General features: G+C 40.0%; 1 protein-coding gene and 1 pseudogene across 2 annotated transcripts in view; one reads left to right on the forward strand and one right to left on the reverse strand.

The window, feature by feature from the left end:
• LOC149467529 (protein FAM163A-like) overlaps positions 1–14,888 on the reverse strand; it is an 81,945-nt gene that overhangs the window by 6,617 nt on the left and 60,440 nt on the right. For both annotated transcript variants that reach the window (XM_089671495.1, XM_089671494.1), the window contains one exon: positions 1,692–1,805. In XM_089671495.1, coding sequence (XP_089527621.1) covers positions 1,692–1,784 — 93 coding nt within the window. In that variant the 5' untranslated portion in view covers positions 1,785–1,805. The remainder of the gene's footprint in view (positions 1–1,691; positions 1,806–14,888) is intronic.
• LOC149467530 (uncharacterized) lies at positions 3,925–8,679 on the forward strand (annotated as a pseudogene).

A 14,888-nucleotide genomic window follows, 5' to 3' on the forward strand; every position in this document is an offset into this window, starting at 1 on the left:
CAATCAGACATTTTATTTTCTAAACTGAAAACAAAAACAATAGCTTTACAATCAAATGTATCGGTCAAGCACCCATTGTTATAAGGCTTAAAAGACTTGCAGAACACTAGAATCAGTCATTATGTAATGATTGCAGGAGTAAAATATCTGGAGGTGAAAGTGTTCCAGTATCTTCTTCTGATTGTAAAGGACCAACTCTAACAAACAAGAAAATTGATTAAATGTACCTAAATTTGAAAAGACCATTCCCTTTTTACTAAGCCCCACCTTTTCGAAACCTTTCTATTTGGGATGAAAACTGGAACTACCGGTATATTTATTACATCATAGAGTCGGAAGCCATGACAGACATACGCTTAGAAATGAGCAAGATGCACAATTAAAAACACATTTACCAAAGCTATAACAAATTGCATATAATGGAATCTTGCTTTGGGGGGGGGGGGGGGGGGGTTTCCTCCTTCCTTCCTGATGGAAATTAATGTGTTTGTATGCTATATTGCCAATAGCCTCTTCCACTTGGCAACTGAAAGGGAGGATAGGTACCCAAAAGAGGCAGTGTACATATATACTGAATGTACAGTATGTGTGTATATAGCTCTTAGATTGTAAGCTCAGAGGAGCAGGGCCCTCCTATCCCTCTTGTATTGAACTGTATTGTTGCTGTATTGTCTCCCGTTATATTGTAAAGCACTGAGCAAACTGTTGGCGCTATATAAATCCTGTATAATAATAATAATATAGCGCCAAGGAAGCTGGGGTGGTAAATAGGTAGAGGTTAGGGAAGTCTCTCCTATTAAAAGTTCAATGAAAGTCTACATAAATGGCTGCAGCTCCCTTGAAGAGTAAAGGATGTACACTCTCTGGTCTATAAAACAAGAAAAAGAATGGAGCGCCACCTCCTAAGTGCAGATCATATTTATTGCAATCAAATGGTTAAAATGCAAAAACATATAGCATCTTCCAATCCCATCCCCGCAACCCTGCTGAGCTCTGCAGATGGGATAGGAGGATGCTATATGTTTTATCCACTTCACGATGGGAGTGCATTTTAACCATTTATTTGATTCTAATAAATGTCTACATTTAGGGGATGGTGCTCCTTTCTTTTTCTTGTTTCATAGACCCAAAAGAGGCAGAATTCCTTCTTGAAGTTTGGTAACTGTGCAGGCCAGAAACCGCTTGCTGACTATACCACAAATAGTAGATAAAAGACCTAGACTCAGGCAACCTTATCACTAAATTACTTCAAGACAAATCAGTTTGAATGATATAGGCAATGTACAGCTGCTCTTATGCTCAGGCACTCTTTTTCATCTATTTGATAGTGCTATGCGAATGAAGGGTTGCTATCATACAAGTAGAGCTTCAAGCTATCCCCAGGCAGCTTTTCCTGACCCTAGACACCACACCTTGATGAAATCATAAATGTATTCCAGTAATCGGAAGAATAAATGGACAGGATATGTCTCCAATGATGTCAAACTCCCAGTGGACTCCAGTGAGCCTAGAAGAACAGAACGTTTCAGGTAGTGTCACATGTCAGGGATTGCTCTGCTACTTCTAATCAGGAGTGAGAAGCCAAAGATATATTTTTATTGACCGATTTGTGATAATAAATGATACTAATGAATCCGTTAGGCTGAGAGTTTTTAGATTTCAGTATTTTGTGATCTGCATATTAATCTCACCTGAAGCCTGCAGTAACATAGTACTCCAATAATACAAAGTAGTATTACAGACGCTAGGATTCCTCCTGTGATCACTACAGTTCCAGCTGTCATCCGAACAATCCCCCATCAAACCTGAATAGGAGGAAAATGAAAGAGCACAGATCAGTTAAATTCATAGACAAGCAGGTAAAATACAAACAACGATAATTTCCCAAGCTCTTCTAAAATTACGTAAATGGAGTCTTTCATCTTAACTAAATTTGTACATTTAAAGTAGATCCAAACGCAGTCAGTAAAATCTTAAAAAACACTAACATTTCAAAAATATTTTCAAAAGTTGTTTTGAATCTTTTTAACTACTTGCTCTCCTGAGGATTCACCCCCATTCCTGTTTAGGCCATTTTTTGCGTTACGGCCCTGCGTTACTTTAACTGACAATTGCGCGGTCATGCAATGCCACATCCAAACGAAATTTACGTCTTTTTTTTCCCCATGAGTTGAGCTTTCTTTTGGTGGTATTTGATCACCTGTGCAGTTTTTATTTTTTGCGCTATAAGCAAAAAAAACCCGACAATTTTGAGAAAAAAACAATATTTTGGACTTTTTGCTATAAAACATATCCAGTAAAAAAATGTAAAAAATCAAATTTCGTCATAAATTTAGGCCAAAATGTATTCTGTGACATGTCTTTGCTAAAAAAAATCTTAATATGTGTAAATTAATTGGTTTACGTGAAAGTTATAGCGTTTACAAATAGCGGTATAAATACTGGGATTTTTTTTTTCCTACTAGTAATGGCGGCGATCAGTGACTTTTAGCAGGACTGCAGCAGGCATTCTGACACTGGGGGGAAACTAACTTGGTGTCACTGACATCCCCAGTGACACCAATACAGTGATCAGTGCTAAAAAACAGAACTGCCACTGTACTCATGACACCGGGCAGGAAGGGGTTAATGTGAGGGGCGATCAAAGGGTTAACTGTGTGTAGGGAGTGTTTTACTAGGGAGTGGGGGGGGGGTGTACCTCACTGTAAGCACACTGATTGAGCTGTGTGCCCGAGCTGACAGGGAGGAAGACTGTTTATGAACAAAACAGTCTTCCTCCCCGTTGGTGATTGTCAGTAATCACCAGGCGCCGGCGGGTAATCACCGGTTGCGACCTGGTGATTGACATTCGTGGCCGCGAATGGCGGCATGGGTAGGGCACACGCCCCCTACCCGGAAATGCGAAATCACGTATATATACGTGATTTAGCACACCCGTGCCGCTGTGTAGCAGTATATCTGCTGGTGGGTAAGCGGTTAAAACTTTTATTATCAACACTGTCACTTCTTTTATAGGGTGACAAATGTTTCCCAATTTTTTTGGGGGGGATGTGTACTGAGTAATGCCTGGCACAACAATTCATTTCACTTGAAGGACTTTTTGAGACATTTCTTGGTTAAGACCACCAAATACAGCTAATGCATTTTTAGGTAAAAAAAGCCTTTAATGCCACCAGGAGATGTTAGTCTTCATCAAGCCTTGACATAGATCTCCTAGTACATTTTGTCATGATTTTATTAACATTAACTGCACAAGCCCTGAAGAAGGGAGGCTTTCCATCCCTGAAATATGATGGCTGCTTTTAATGCTCTTAATCATTACATGTTTCAAAAAATCCTTCAAGTGAGAAGAACTTTTGTATCATGCACTCCTCCGTATATATCCAAGATGTTACCGTCTGGCAAGCACTTCCTTTGTTGCTGTCAGAGAGGTAGCAGTCTAGGACCAGAATAGGGTTCATGCATATTATAATTCAACCACGGATCAGGCTCTTTGAAGGAAAAATCACTTTGTGGTAGATCCATAAGGAACATCTTTTACTTCTGTCACTCCAGCACTATCACACACACATGGTTTCTATGCAGAAGGGAGTCTGATTTTGGACTCTCCAGCTTTAGTAAATAAACCCCTCAATGTCCACTTTCATGGGCTTGCGACCTTCGCTCCCTCTTGATTTTTTTTATTATTTTTAAATGGCATTTTTATTTACTCAGGTGGTGGTTTAAGAGGTGTATGGCCCTTTAAAAAAATCATAGGCAGCTTGGGCAGGAAAGTAGCGCCCCATGTGACCTTTAGAAAGTTCTGGAACCCCTGGGGCTTATATAAGCAGCGGTCTCCTGAGACAATTTGCCAGTTGGTCGGCACCATCCAACGAGCTCCTTGAGCTATAATGCTATTAGGAGCTCGTTGATGAATAGACGGCCATGAAGACCCTGATGCGCCGTGTCCTGGAGTGGGCTGAAAGCAGAGGTGGAAAAGACTGGCTCAGGCACTGTCTGGATATGGACGAGGGAGAAGAGGAGCGGAGGGAGCAAGCTCATGAAGTAGCGGCAGGGGAAGTAGGTGACTCACTGGGCCGGCAACAGTGAAGAATCCGCAGAGTAGGCAAGTCTTCCCAGTCCCGCCAGAAGATGAAGCTGTCATCACTAAAGAGGAGTGGACCGGCCAACGAGTGAAGAGGAGGAGGCGGGTCTACTTGCCATCACCGAGCAGAGGTGGAGGACGCCAAGCCGCAACTCAGCAGGGCTTGGCTGCCAGGATGGCTCTGCCCCTTGAAGTGCAGAGGGCTGCCGAGCAACAGCCAGACCGTTCTTTGTCAGCTAGATCAGAGGAAGGGATGGCATGGGAGCAGGGGCAGACTGAGAACTCATGGGGCCCCTGGGCAATAGGGGATCATGGGGACCCTGTGTCCTCGCCCACACTTAAACCACACCCAAATTGAGAAATGTCCCCGCGTTTCTGTTGTGTTACTGGAGTAGCCCACTGCTCCCCTGTTCCCCATCCAAGTTTACTGAAGAAATATACAAAAAAGATCCCCCTAGACTGCTCACTGAGCCTGTTGAGTGATTGGATGCCTGGTGTGCCGATACTCTAGTTTGGGAAAAGAACCTTGGAGCTACTCAGAGGGCCCTACACTAAAATAAAAGCATGAGCAGAAATAATAAAACCTGCCCCTGAAAAAGATGGTGCGAGTATCTGGGCTGACTCTTAATCATAAGGGGCGGACTGAGAACTCATGGGGCCCCTGGGCTATAGGAGATCATAGGGCCCCTGTGTCCACACCCACACTCAAAGCACTCCCAAAAAAGCCTATGAAAGGTACTAGGAGCATCTAATGGGGCCCTCTACTGTCTCTGGGCCCTCGGGCAGTGCCCGAGTACCTGAATGGTCAGTCCGCCCCTGCATGGGAGCCTGTGGATGTCATTACCTCACTTTCCAACGGAGGCAGCAGCGAGACACACATGGCTACCAATGCAGCATTTGAGGCTCATGGAAATACTTGAGGCAGTGGTGAGTTACCACAGATATTTTTTCAATTCATGGATTATTTTTCTAAACTAGCAAGCTCTATTTCTTCTTTTAATACCATTAATCCTAATACTAACCTCTCTGCCATATACACCAATACTACAGATCCTTCTACGGTTACTTCTAATATTAATTCGCAACCTTCAATTACTTCTGTGGGTTCTGGTATTCAGACTGGTAATACAGTTCATCCAAATTTATAAGCGGTACAAGAAACTTGCCTTAAAGAAGTATTGCCTTGTGAGATCTCACCACTGGGTTACCATTTGTCTAATATGACAAAAGAAAAAATATGGAAAGGGGTTTATATTGATATTTTGTCATTACTTCCTTTGGTGAAAGATTTTGTGTCTATATCTGAAAAGAAGTCAGAAGAAAAAATGGATGAAGAAAGGCGTAGACCAGTGCAAGATCATTCCATAACTGGCTTCAAGCTTTTTCAATATTTTCTAGTTTTTTGGGAGAAAAGCATCCAGAATTTTGTAGTGGTCTTTTTCAAAATTCTGGAGGTTTGGGTTGTTTTTTTTGTTTTTTTTTTATGACGAGTCTTTCAGACAACAATTAGCAGTATATCCCACTTTATAGTGGGGTATGAAAGATGTTGGTTTTTGGTTAAATTTGATTTAACCACAAAAGCCTCCTTTGGTTAAACAACAGCCTACTGTTTTGATTTCTTCTTACAAAAGCGGTTTTTGTTTTGCTTATAATCAAACACAGTGTAAATGGGCGTCTTCATGTAAGTATACACACTAATGCTCCATTGTTCCGGAACTCATCCGGTCATCAAATGTTTGAAACGGAACAACTCTATGCAACAAAATTCACGATCAAAGTATTCCAAGGGGTCAACTCTAAATGATGAAATAAATGAAGAGTTGGCAGCTGTTTCTTACAGCTCTTTTGAGGAATCTATTCATAAGATCAGACAATTTGTAAGGGAAGCCTTGCTGGCAAAAGCGGATATAAAGTCTGCATTTCATTTGCTACCGATTTCTCCCAATTCCTTCAGTTCTTTAGGAATTCAGTTTAATAGTCAGTTTTATTTCAACAGATGCCTGCCCATGGGATGTTGGGTATCATGCGCTTATTTTGAGTCATTTTCACAGTTCTTACATTGGGTAGTTGCATTTGAATCAGGTGGGGATAGTATTGCACATTATCTGGATGATTTCCTATTGATAGGCCTGCCTGATTCACCTGTGTGCGGTAATATATTGCAACCAGGGGCAGACTGACAATTCATGGGGCCCCCAGGCAATAGGGGATCATGGGGCCCCTGTGTCCTTGCCCAAACTCAAAAAAGCCTATGAAAAATGTACCAGGGGCATCTCATGGGGCCCCCTACTGACCCCGGGCCCTCGGGCAGTGCCCGAGTTTCCAAATGGTCAGTCCGCCCCTGATTGCAACTATTCAGCCTTATCACCCAGCACTTTGGTGTTCCGTTAGCAAACAAGAAAACAGTTTTTCCTACAACATCTCCTGACTTTTTGGGCATAAATATCAACACAGATGTTATGGAATTTAAATGACCATTGTCAAAACTTGATAAATTATCATCCCTAAATCCCTTATAATGTCCTTTTTATGCCGTAAGAAGGTTTTGTTAAAAGACATTCAGTCCCTTCTGGGTTTATTGGCATTTGCATCTAGAGTCATGCCTATTGGCAGAATTTTTTCTCATTGTATGTATTTGGCTATCTCGGGATTCAAATCCCCCTTTTCACATATTCGTTTAACACATGATTTAAAAGAAGATCTGCTAGTTTGGTCTCAATTTCTGGAAGACCTTAAGGGTAAGTCATTCTTTCAAGATGATTTTGTTGTTGCTCCAGATTTCGAATTATTTACAGATGCAGTTGGTTCTAAAGGGTTTGCTGCAATATGGAGAACACAATGGTGTTGCGGGGAATGGCCTTTGGAGTGGGTTGCAAATAAAGCAACTAAGAATATAGTTTTATTAGAATTAGTTCCGCTAGTGGTTGCCTTGGAAATTTGGGGTGAACAGTTTAAAAATAAAGGAATTTGAATACAGTCAGATAATAAAGGAGTGCTTTATGCAGTAAAATGCCTTTCATCAAAATCTATTTATGTTATAAAGTTCCTTAGATACCAAGTTTTGATCTGTTTACGACTTAATATATGGGTAAAAGCTAAATACATTACAGGAAAAGAGAATAAAATTGCAGATTTGCTATCTTGATTTCAGATTGCAAGATTTTGTTGCCCAAAGAAGACAGAGGAGTTGCATGCCCAAAACACCTATGGAAATTGATTTGACAGTCCTGGTCGCCTCTATTAAAAATTCATTAGCAAACAATACATGGACAAATTATATGGTCGCATGGAAAAAATGGAAGGATTTCAGCTTTGAATTTGGTTTTGTTTTTGATGCTCTTAATGAATCTGCAGTTTTAATTTTTTTTGTGATTTCTTATGCAGTTGGAGTACTCTTATTGTCACATCACAAAAATGTTGGCGGGTGTTTCTTTTTTCTTGAAGATTAACAATCAGTTACTTTTTGCTTCAGCAAAATATCTGCCTTGCTACTTCTTCTGTTTGTTTTTCCGAGTTCAAATTGATTTTATTTAAAGTCGCCTTTGTCCTAGCCTTTTTTGGTGCTCTACATATATCGGAGCTTTTGCCTCGTAATAAATGTATTAACGGAGGCCTTAAGTTTCAGCAGGTTTTATTATCAGATAAAGGAGTCCGAATATTTATTTATAAATCAAAAATGGACCAAACTGCTATAGGATGTTGGATTAGCTTACATAATTGTGGTGACCCAATTATTTGTCCATTAATTGCTGTTCAACAGTATTTATCTTTTAGGCCAGCTAATTCTGGTCCTTTTTTCATTCATGCCGATTCTTCTCCTCTTATGACAAGATATCAATTTGTTTCTGTTTTTAAGAAATGTCTTTTTCAAGCAGGGTTGAATCATTATAAATTTATTCCCATTCATTTAGGATAGGTTCAGCTACTGAAGCTGCAAGAATGGGCCTGGATGATACCATTGTTAAGAAACTTGGTAGATGGGAATCTCACCGATTTCAGTTATATATTCAACCTGATTTTTCTGTTTGAATTCTAGGTACTAAAAGATGCATTTCGATCATTAAACACTCTTTTGTTTTTTGGGCAAGGAAGAGAGCTACTCAACGTTGTTATTCCACAAATCTGTCCATGGATCCTTTGTATTTTCAAGTTTATTGGAAGGGTGTGAGAGGCCTACAGTGGGCTAACATTTTTTCATCTTTCTGGGTTGTTTGATATTTGGCCTGGATCTTTTAAAATATCTGGATATAGGTAAGGTAAAAACATTGTAGTTGTTGTTTATGATGAAGCGAGATATGCACCGTTTGCAATTATCATTCCCGAATACAACTACTATTTTTTCTGAGGTTATTCCACGCCTGCTGTGGCTGGTATGTCCTCAATTTAAACCTTTAGAAAAAGTTAGGAAAAGGATAAACAGGGCTATGGAAAAATTCATGCAGCTTATTAGTGGTTGTTCTTACCGCCATGTAGATCTCAAAGGAGGTTTTAGTGGCATTTATAGATCTGATCATATTCATTTATCAGATATTGGCTTAGATATATTTAACTTAGATTTGCAGAATTGCATTGAGTTGGCTGTGCTTTTGGGGTAGGCCGGTCTTTTTAAGCCCAGTTTGTGGGACTTGTTGTTGTATGCTATTTAATTGATGCTTGAGTCGTTAATGACTCAGCTATTCTTGATTATTTAAGTTTATTTTATTACATTTGAATAAATTATATGAGTTATTTATTATTTATTTAATATCAATTATACCAATAAAAGTGCTGTGACCAATTTTATGCCAGCTATAGTGTGTGTGCCTTTCTTTATTAAGTTATGTAGTGGTATTTGGGGAGGGAATTAGTACGGCCTGCATACCCATGTCAACCTCCCGTGCCTTCGTAGTGCTCTGTGGTTCTTCCCATAGATATCCATGTCACTGCAGATCAACCTGGGGGGGGGGGGACCAAGAAGATTGACACTCCTGGAAGTGATGGTTTACTAGTAGACTTCAATAAATGATTTCTTCTGAATAGAGTGGCATTCTGGCAGCATAGGCAGCTGAAAAAGTAAGCATTTCCTATCTAAAAAGTAGTAGATGTTTGAGGTGAATTGTTCAAGAAGGTAACATTCAGTTGTTAGCTAAAGATGGTATAGGATTGCCTGAAAAGATGAATTTCAGCAATTGTCTAAAAGCAGGGTAAGAGATAACCATACACGTTGGCATAGGGCCTTTCAGAGGATGGGAGAGGCTGTAGAGAAGTTCTGGACACGAGCAAAGGAGCAGATGAAAAAGGAGCTGGTGAGCAGGAGGTGCTGGTTGGAGCAAAGAGGATGGTTTTATTGATATTTTGAGATGATGTTGGAGCTGTAGCTTGGACAGAGTTGTGGATGGCTTTGTATTTTGTTGTTAGCATTTTGAATTAGGTGAGTGGAAGCCAGTGGAGGGATTGTCAGTGAGGGGTGGCAAACAATGAGCACTTGGTAAGATCAATGAGCCTGGCAGTAGCATTCATGATAGAGGGAATATCCTGTGTAGAAGTATTTCTGGCACATCAACAGTTTATTTCTGTACTTGCATTGTATATAATAGTTAAATCATGAGTAAATGTGCATGTATTCCAGAGATTTACTAAATATGTTTTTTATTTTGTCTTGACATATGTTTAAGTGTTAGAATTATGGAGAGTAAGAGCGTTAAGGGGCAGTTTATGTGCACATTGGTGGGGGAGAGATTAAGAGTTAATAGATCACTTTAGGTTAAGTGTGTTAGAAGGTGTTGAGATTAAGGGTTAAGGATTTAGTGCCTGGGAAGGGTGGGAGTGAGTATAGCTAGTAGTAGTCACTTTCAACAGCTACTAATGTGTTTATTATGCAGGTTGGGGAGGGTTAAGTATTAGGGATTTCTTTTAGTTACTTAGAGCAGCCTCACACCAGAAATTGCCATCACCAGACTCCTGGCGCTGAGAACAAACCTATCCCTGAAAACTGTTAAGTAGTTTTAGAGAGTGAAGTAAATAAATCATTGCATAGCAGGGTCCCATTATGGAAGCCCTTTAAGACATTACTTGAGTTAATGGCTATTGAAAGCACGATTAATATTCACATCCAAAACTCTTTATCTGCCAGATTTGTCAGTAGCAGATGAAACATTTTTAAACAACATAATTAAAGTGTTACTAAACCCAGGACTCGGCATTCACTATATTTGGTCTCCCACAGTACACAGAACATGGAAATGCTATTATTTTAGTAAATATAAACTGCTAAATACCTTTTTTCATCACTATATAGCAGTCTTGTGACTATATATAGTGACTATATATAGCAGTGTCTGGCCAAGCACTGGCTAATCTTGTAGGAGGAGTTTTCATTCTCCCGTGACTGTCCTTTAAGGCTGCATGACCCCTAACCCTCTGGACATTGCTGATTGGCCCTGTGCCAATCACATGCACCCTCCCAAAGGAAAAAAAACTCCTCTTGGGGCTTTGTGCTATCATCAGATGGATGGGGACAGTAGAAGAAGGGGAGGATCCGAGAAGACAGGATCAGACAGTGAGTATAACAAGCATGCTTTACTGCATAAACAGACTGATTTTACTGTTTTGGGTTTAGTAACACTTTAAAGGTAAGCAAAAGTTTTCTTACTGCTTTTTAGTGAATGATACATAAATGACAGCTGGGAGTAAATTATTATTTAAAGTATTTGATGAACACTTTTATACTGTACATAAATGTTTTCACATAGCTTTCACTCACACATTTTTCCAACTGAATCTGAATATAAAAAAAAATTTCAGTCTTGGGTAAATGCTGTGTGAATCCTGTGTGAAAACATGTATAAGTAGACCTGTTAAAGTGTGTCTACAGTATACTCTTTTTAGTTTTGGATAGGAGGGGTAAGGCTAGAGCCGTAAGGTTTTACTGCCAAATATGAAAACATATACAGTCTTAGTGCAATGTCACATCAGTCAGATAAGCCAATGTTTCGGGGCCACGCAAGGTCCCTTCCTCAAGGCAACATAGTGAAACATATATTTACAGTATACATTAAAGAACATACAGATGCAAAAAACACACCCCCAGTGATGTCATAAACGACATAATCCCACCTAAAAACACTACAATGCTATGCTCAAAAAATCAAATATATCCAAAGAAATATTCCATATAAAAAATCAAGGTGCAGAGAGTACCTCAAGACCTGGAAATGCCATGGGGATATCAAGGTAAATTGAGAATTTGGCAGCGGCATCATTGCCGAATAGCAACTCAATTTGACACAGTTCTCGCCCATCAATGGGAATGGTACAGGGAGTCCCGCCAACATGTTGCTGAGTTGGTACATGCATGAGGTCTGCTAAAAATCTGTAAAAACTGCCACTGTCCAAAAAACTCCCATGTGGGTGCTTCTCACATGGAGGACATATAACATGCAATCAGGTGGGATAAAAGGGAGGAAAAAGAACCAAAAAAAAAAAAAAAATCAAAAACAAATAAAGTATATACAGTACATATGTGTGGGCATCATAAACAAACTAGATAAGCAATAGCAGAAAAGGCAGCACACAAGACGATAAATGCTCATGACCTCAGTAAATACGGTCTGTATATTTCCATCCTAGATTGTAGCATAAATTAATACAACAGCATATGAGTGGTGCAGGATGAATGAAATGATATAGCATATTACAGTAGAAGAGGCAGAAAAACATGCCCATATCTGACTGATGTGACATTGCACAAGTAAATGAGTGTATGTGTTTACAATGGCTTGCTGCTTATGTATCATCGTTTTACTACGATTTGCACAGTGCCATTTGCTAAGAACACTACGAGCACCTATCGATTATCTAGGTGGTCCTCATCCTTGGATTCAGGTTTTACTGCCATCTGGGGCTTTGTTAGAGAGATTTCCCTTTGCTCCCTGTTCTAGGGACAATCCTTTACCAGATAGGAAGAGAGGAAAAAATATGGAACAGGGAATCAGACAACAATACAAAGACGACAGAAGTTTTAGCATTCCCCTATCTGACTGTATTACATTAGGCATGGATGACACTAGTGCGATTTCAGATGTGACTTGAGTGATTTTGGAAAAGGTTCCTGGACTACTTTGATATGATCCCAGAGCAATTTCAGCCCCATAGAATATACAAACCTTATCAAAGCTGCACCTACGTTGCATCCAAGTAGCATCCAAGTAGCACTGCATAACCACACTGAAAGTTGGATCAAATTTGCTTCAGTGTGAACTTAGCCTTTGAAATTTCTTATCCTGGGGACAAACTTTTTCACAAGACAGAAAATGAAGAAATCTCTGCATCTAAGCCTCTAATGGCAGGAAAACCTGATAGCTGTTCTTTCCCACTTTATGCCTCCTACTACTGCCAAATAGTTCTAATTTTTACTCATCAGTCCAGAGCTCCTGCTGCCATTTTTCTGTTTTCATGCACAGGATGTGAAAACAAGGCTAAGCGACTCAAATATGCACGAAAACATAGGAACTGGGTGCAGAAAAATGACAGCAGGTGCTCTGGACTGATGAGTCAAAATTGGAAATATTTGGCTGTAGCAAAAGTCAGTTTGTTCAGTGAAGGGCTGAAGAGAGGTGCAATAATGAGTGTCTGTAGGCAACAGTGAAGCATGGTGGAGGTTCCTTGCAAGTTTGGGGCTGCTCTCCAACATGGAGTTGAACATTTGGTCAGGATCAATGGTGTCCTCATCGCTGAGAAATACAGGCAGATAAACATCCATCATACCATATCATCAGGGATGCATGTAATTGGCCTCAAATGTATCCTGCAGTAGGACAACGACCCCAAACATACAGCCATTAAGAACTATCTTCAGGGAGAAGAAGAACAAGGAGTCCTAGAAGTGATGGTTTGGCCCCCACAGAGCCCTGATCTAACCATCATTGAGGGCGAAGTCACACTGCTTGTCAGTGAAATTGCAGAGCAGCTAGAGCAATTCTGCGCTCCGGCCACTCTGTGTTGCAGACTGGCTAGAGGGTAGTGTGGTGTGTGTATCAGGTCTTGTGGGTATATCATACAGGACCTTTTTATTTATTTTTTTGTACTAGCTCTATGTGAAGTATACAAAAGGTACACTTCATTCATTGCAATGTCGGGTGTTGCCATACTCTGTACTGCCTGATTTGCAGCGCGATTCAGACGCAGTGCTAGGCTGTGTTGCAGTGTGAATGGGACACATAGGGAACAATTGTTTTCTGTGTGTCCCTGCGGTGACTGACATTTTACCATGTGGTAAAACGTCTGTTACTGCATATACTGTAGTGTGAATTGGCCCTGAGTCTGTCTGGGATTACATGATATGTGTATTTCGTAATGTGCATACTTGATTTACAGCAATTTGCCATATATATATATATATATATATATATATATATATATATATATATATACACATACCGTATTTCACAGAAGTGATTACACCCCTCATATTTTATTATATCTTTTCATGTGACAGCACTGAAGAAATGACACTTTGATACAATGTAAAGTAGTGAGTGTACACCTTGTATAACTTTTCTGTCCCCTCAAAATAACTCAACACACAGCCATTAATGTGTAAACCGTTGGCAACAAAATTGAGTACACCCCTAAGTGACAATGTCCAAATTGGGCCCAATTAGCCATTTTCCCTCCCTGGTGTCATGTGACTTGTTAGTGTTACAAGGTCTCAGGTGTGAATGGGCAGCAAATTTGGTGTTATCGCTCTCACTCTCTCATACTGGTCACTGGAAGTTCAACATGGCATCTCATGGCAAAGAACTCTCTGAGGATCTGAAAAAACGAATTGTTGCTCTACATAAAGATGGCCTAGGCTATAAGAAGATTGCCAAGACCCTGAAACTGAGCTGCCAAGACCATACAGCGGTTTAACAAAGTGCAGATGCGCTCAGCAAGAGCAGTTGCTCCAGAGCTTAGCAAATGAGCAGAAGCTCTGCTGACTTTCATCATCCAATCATGTGCAAACAAATGTGCTGTTGTTTTAAATTTTCCTTGCATGTGATTTGGGTGTTCTTTGAAAAGTGAAGCTTTGCCTCATTTATAAAGCTTTGGATCAACTGCACATTGTAAAGTGCACAGTCTATTTGCCTTTAATAAATCAACCCCAAAGTTCAGAATCATACTATTCCTTTAAGCACACTCAGGTGAGTCTACCAGCTAAATACATTTACAGAGGTGTACAGCTGCCAGGGCAGGCAAATCCTAGTGCCTGCGCTATGATGTTTATATTCAGGGCTGTGGGGTTTGTTTACTAAAGGCAAAAAGACTGTGCACATTGCAAATGCAGTTGCACCCATTCACCTCAGTAAATGTAAATATGGCAAAGCTTCATTTTGTAAAGAATACCCAATCAAAAGCAAGTAAAATAAAAAAACAGCATTTGCACATGATTGGTTGATGGAAATCAGTAGAGCTTTACCACATTTGATAAACTCTGATAAAAATGAGTGCAACTGCACTTGAAGAGTGCACAGGCTATTTGCCTTTAGCAAATCTTCCCCATACTGTCTCACACAGATCAATTGCTTCTGCATCTCACTGTGTAACGTGCCACAAAACTACCATTTTTATTAAAACAGTTATGACTGGAGGAGGGGAGACTGAGGAAATGCTTCTTCTTGCCTGCAGCAGACTGATGGCATCATTTCCCAAATTCCATCCTCTCCAGTCTTGGAACCATCAGTTAACTGGATCACAAAGACTGATTTTTGTAACAATAAAAGGTATATATTTTCTGTATATATTTTCTGTATAATTCTACCATTGCTGCATATTGTAACAAGTT

Source organism: Staurois parvus, unplaced genomic scaffold, assembly GCF_062004578.1.
Source record: "Staurois parvus isolate SC_StPar_1 unplaced genomic scaffold, SC_StPar_1.0 ptg000106l, whole genome shotgun sequence".
Lineage (NCBI taxonomy): Eukaryota > Metazoa > Chordata > Amphibia > Anura > Ranidae > Staurois > Staurois parvus.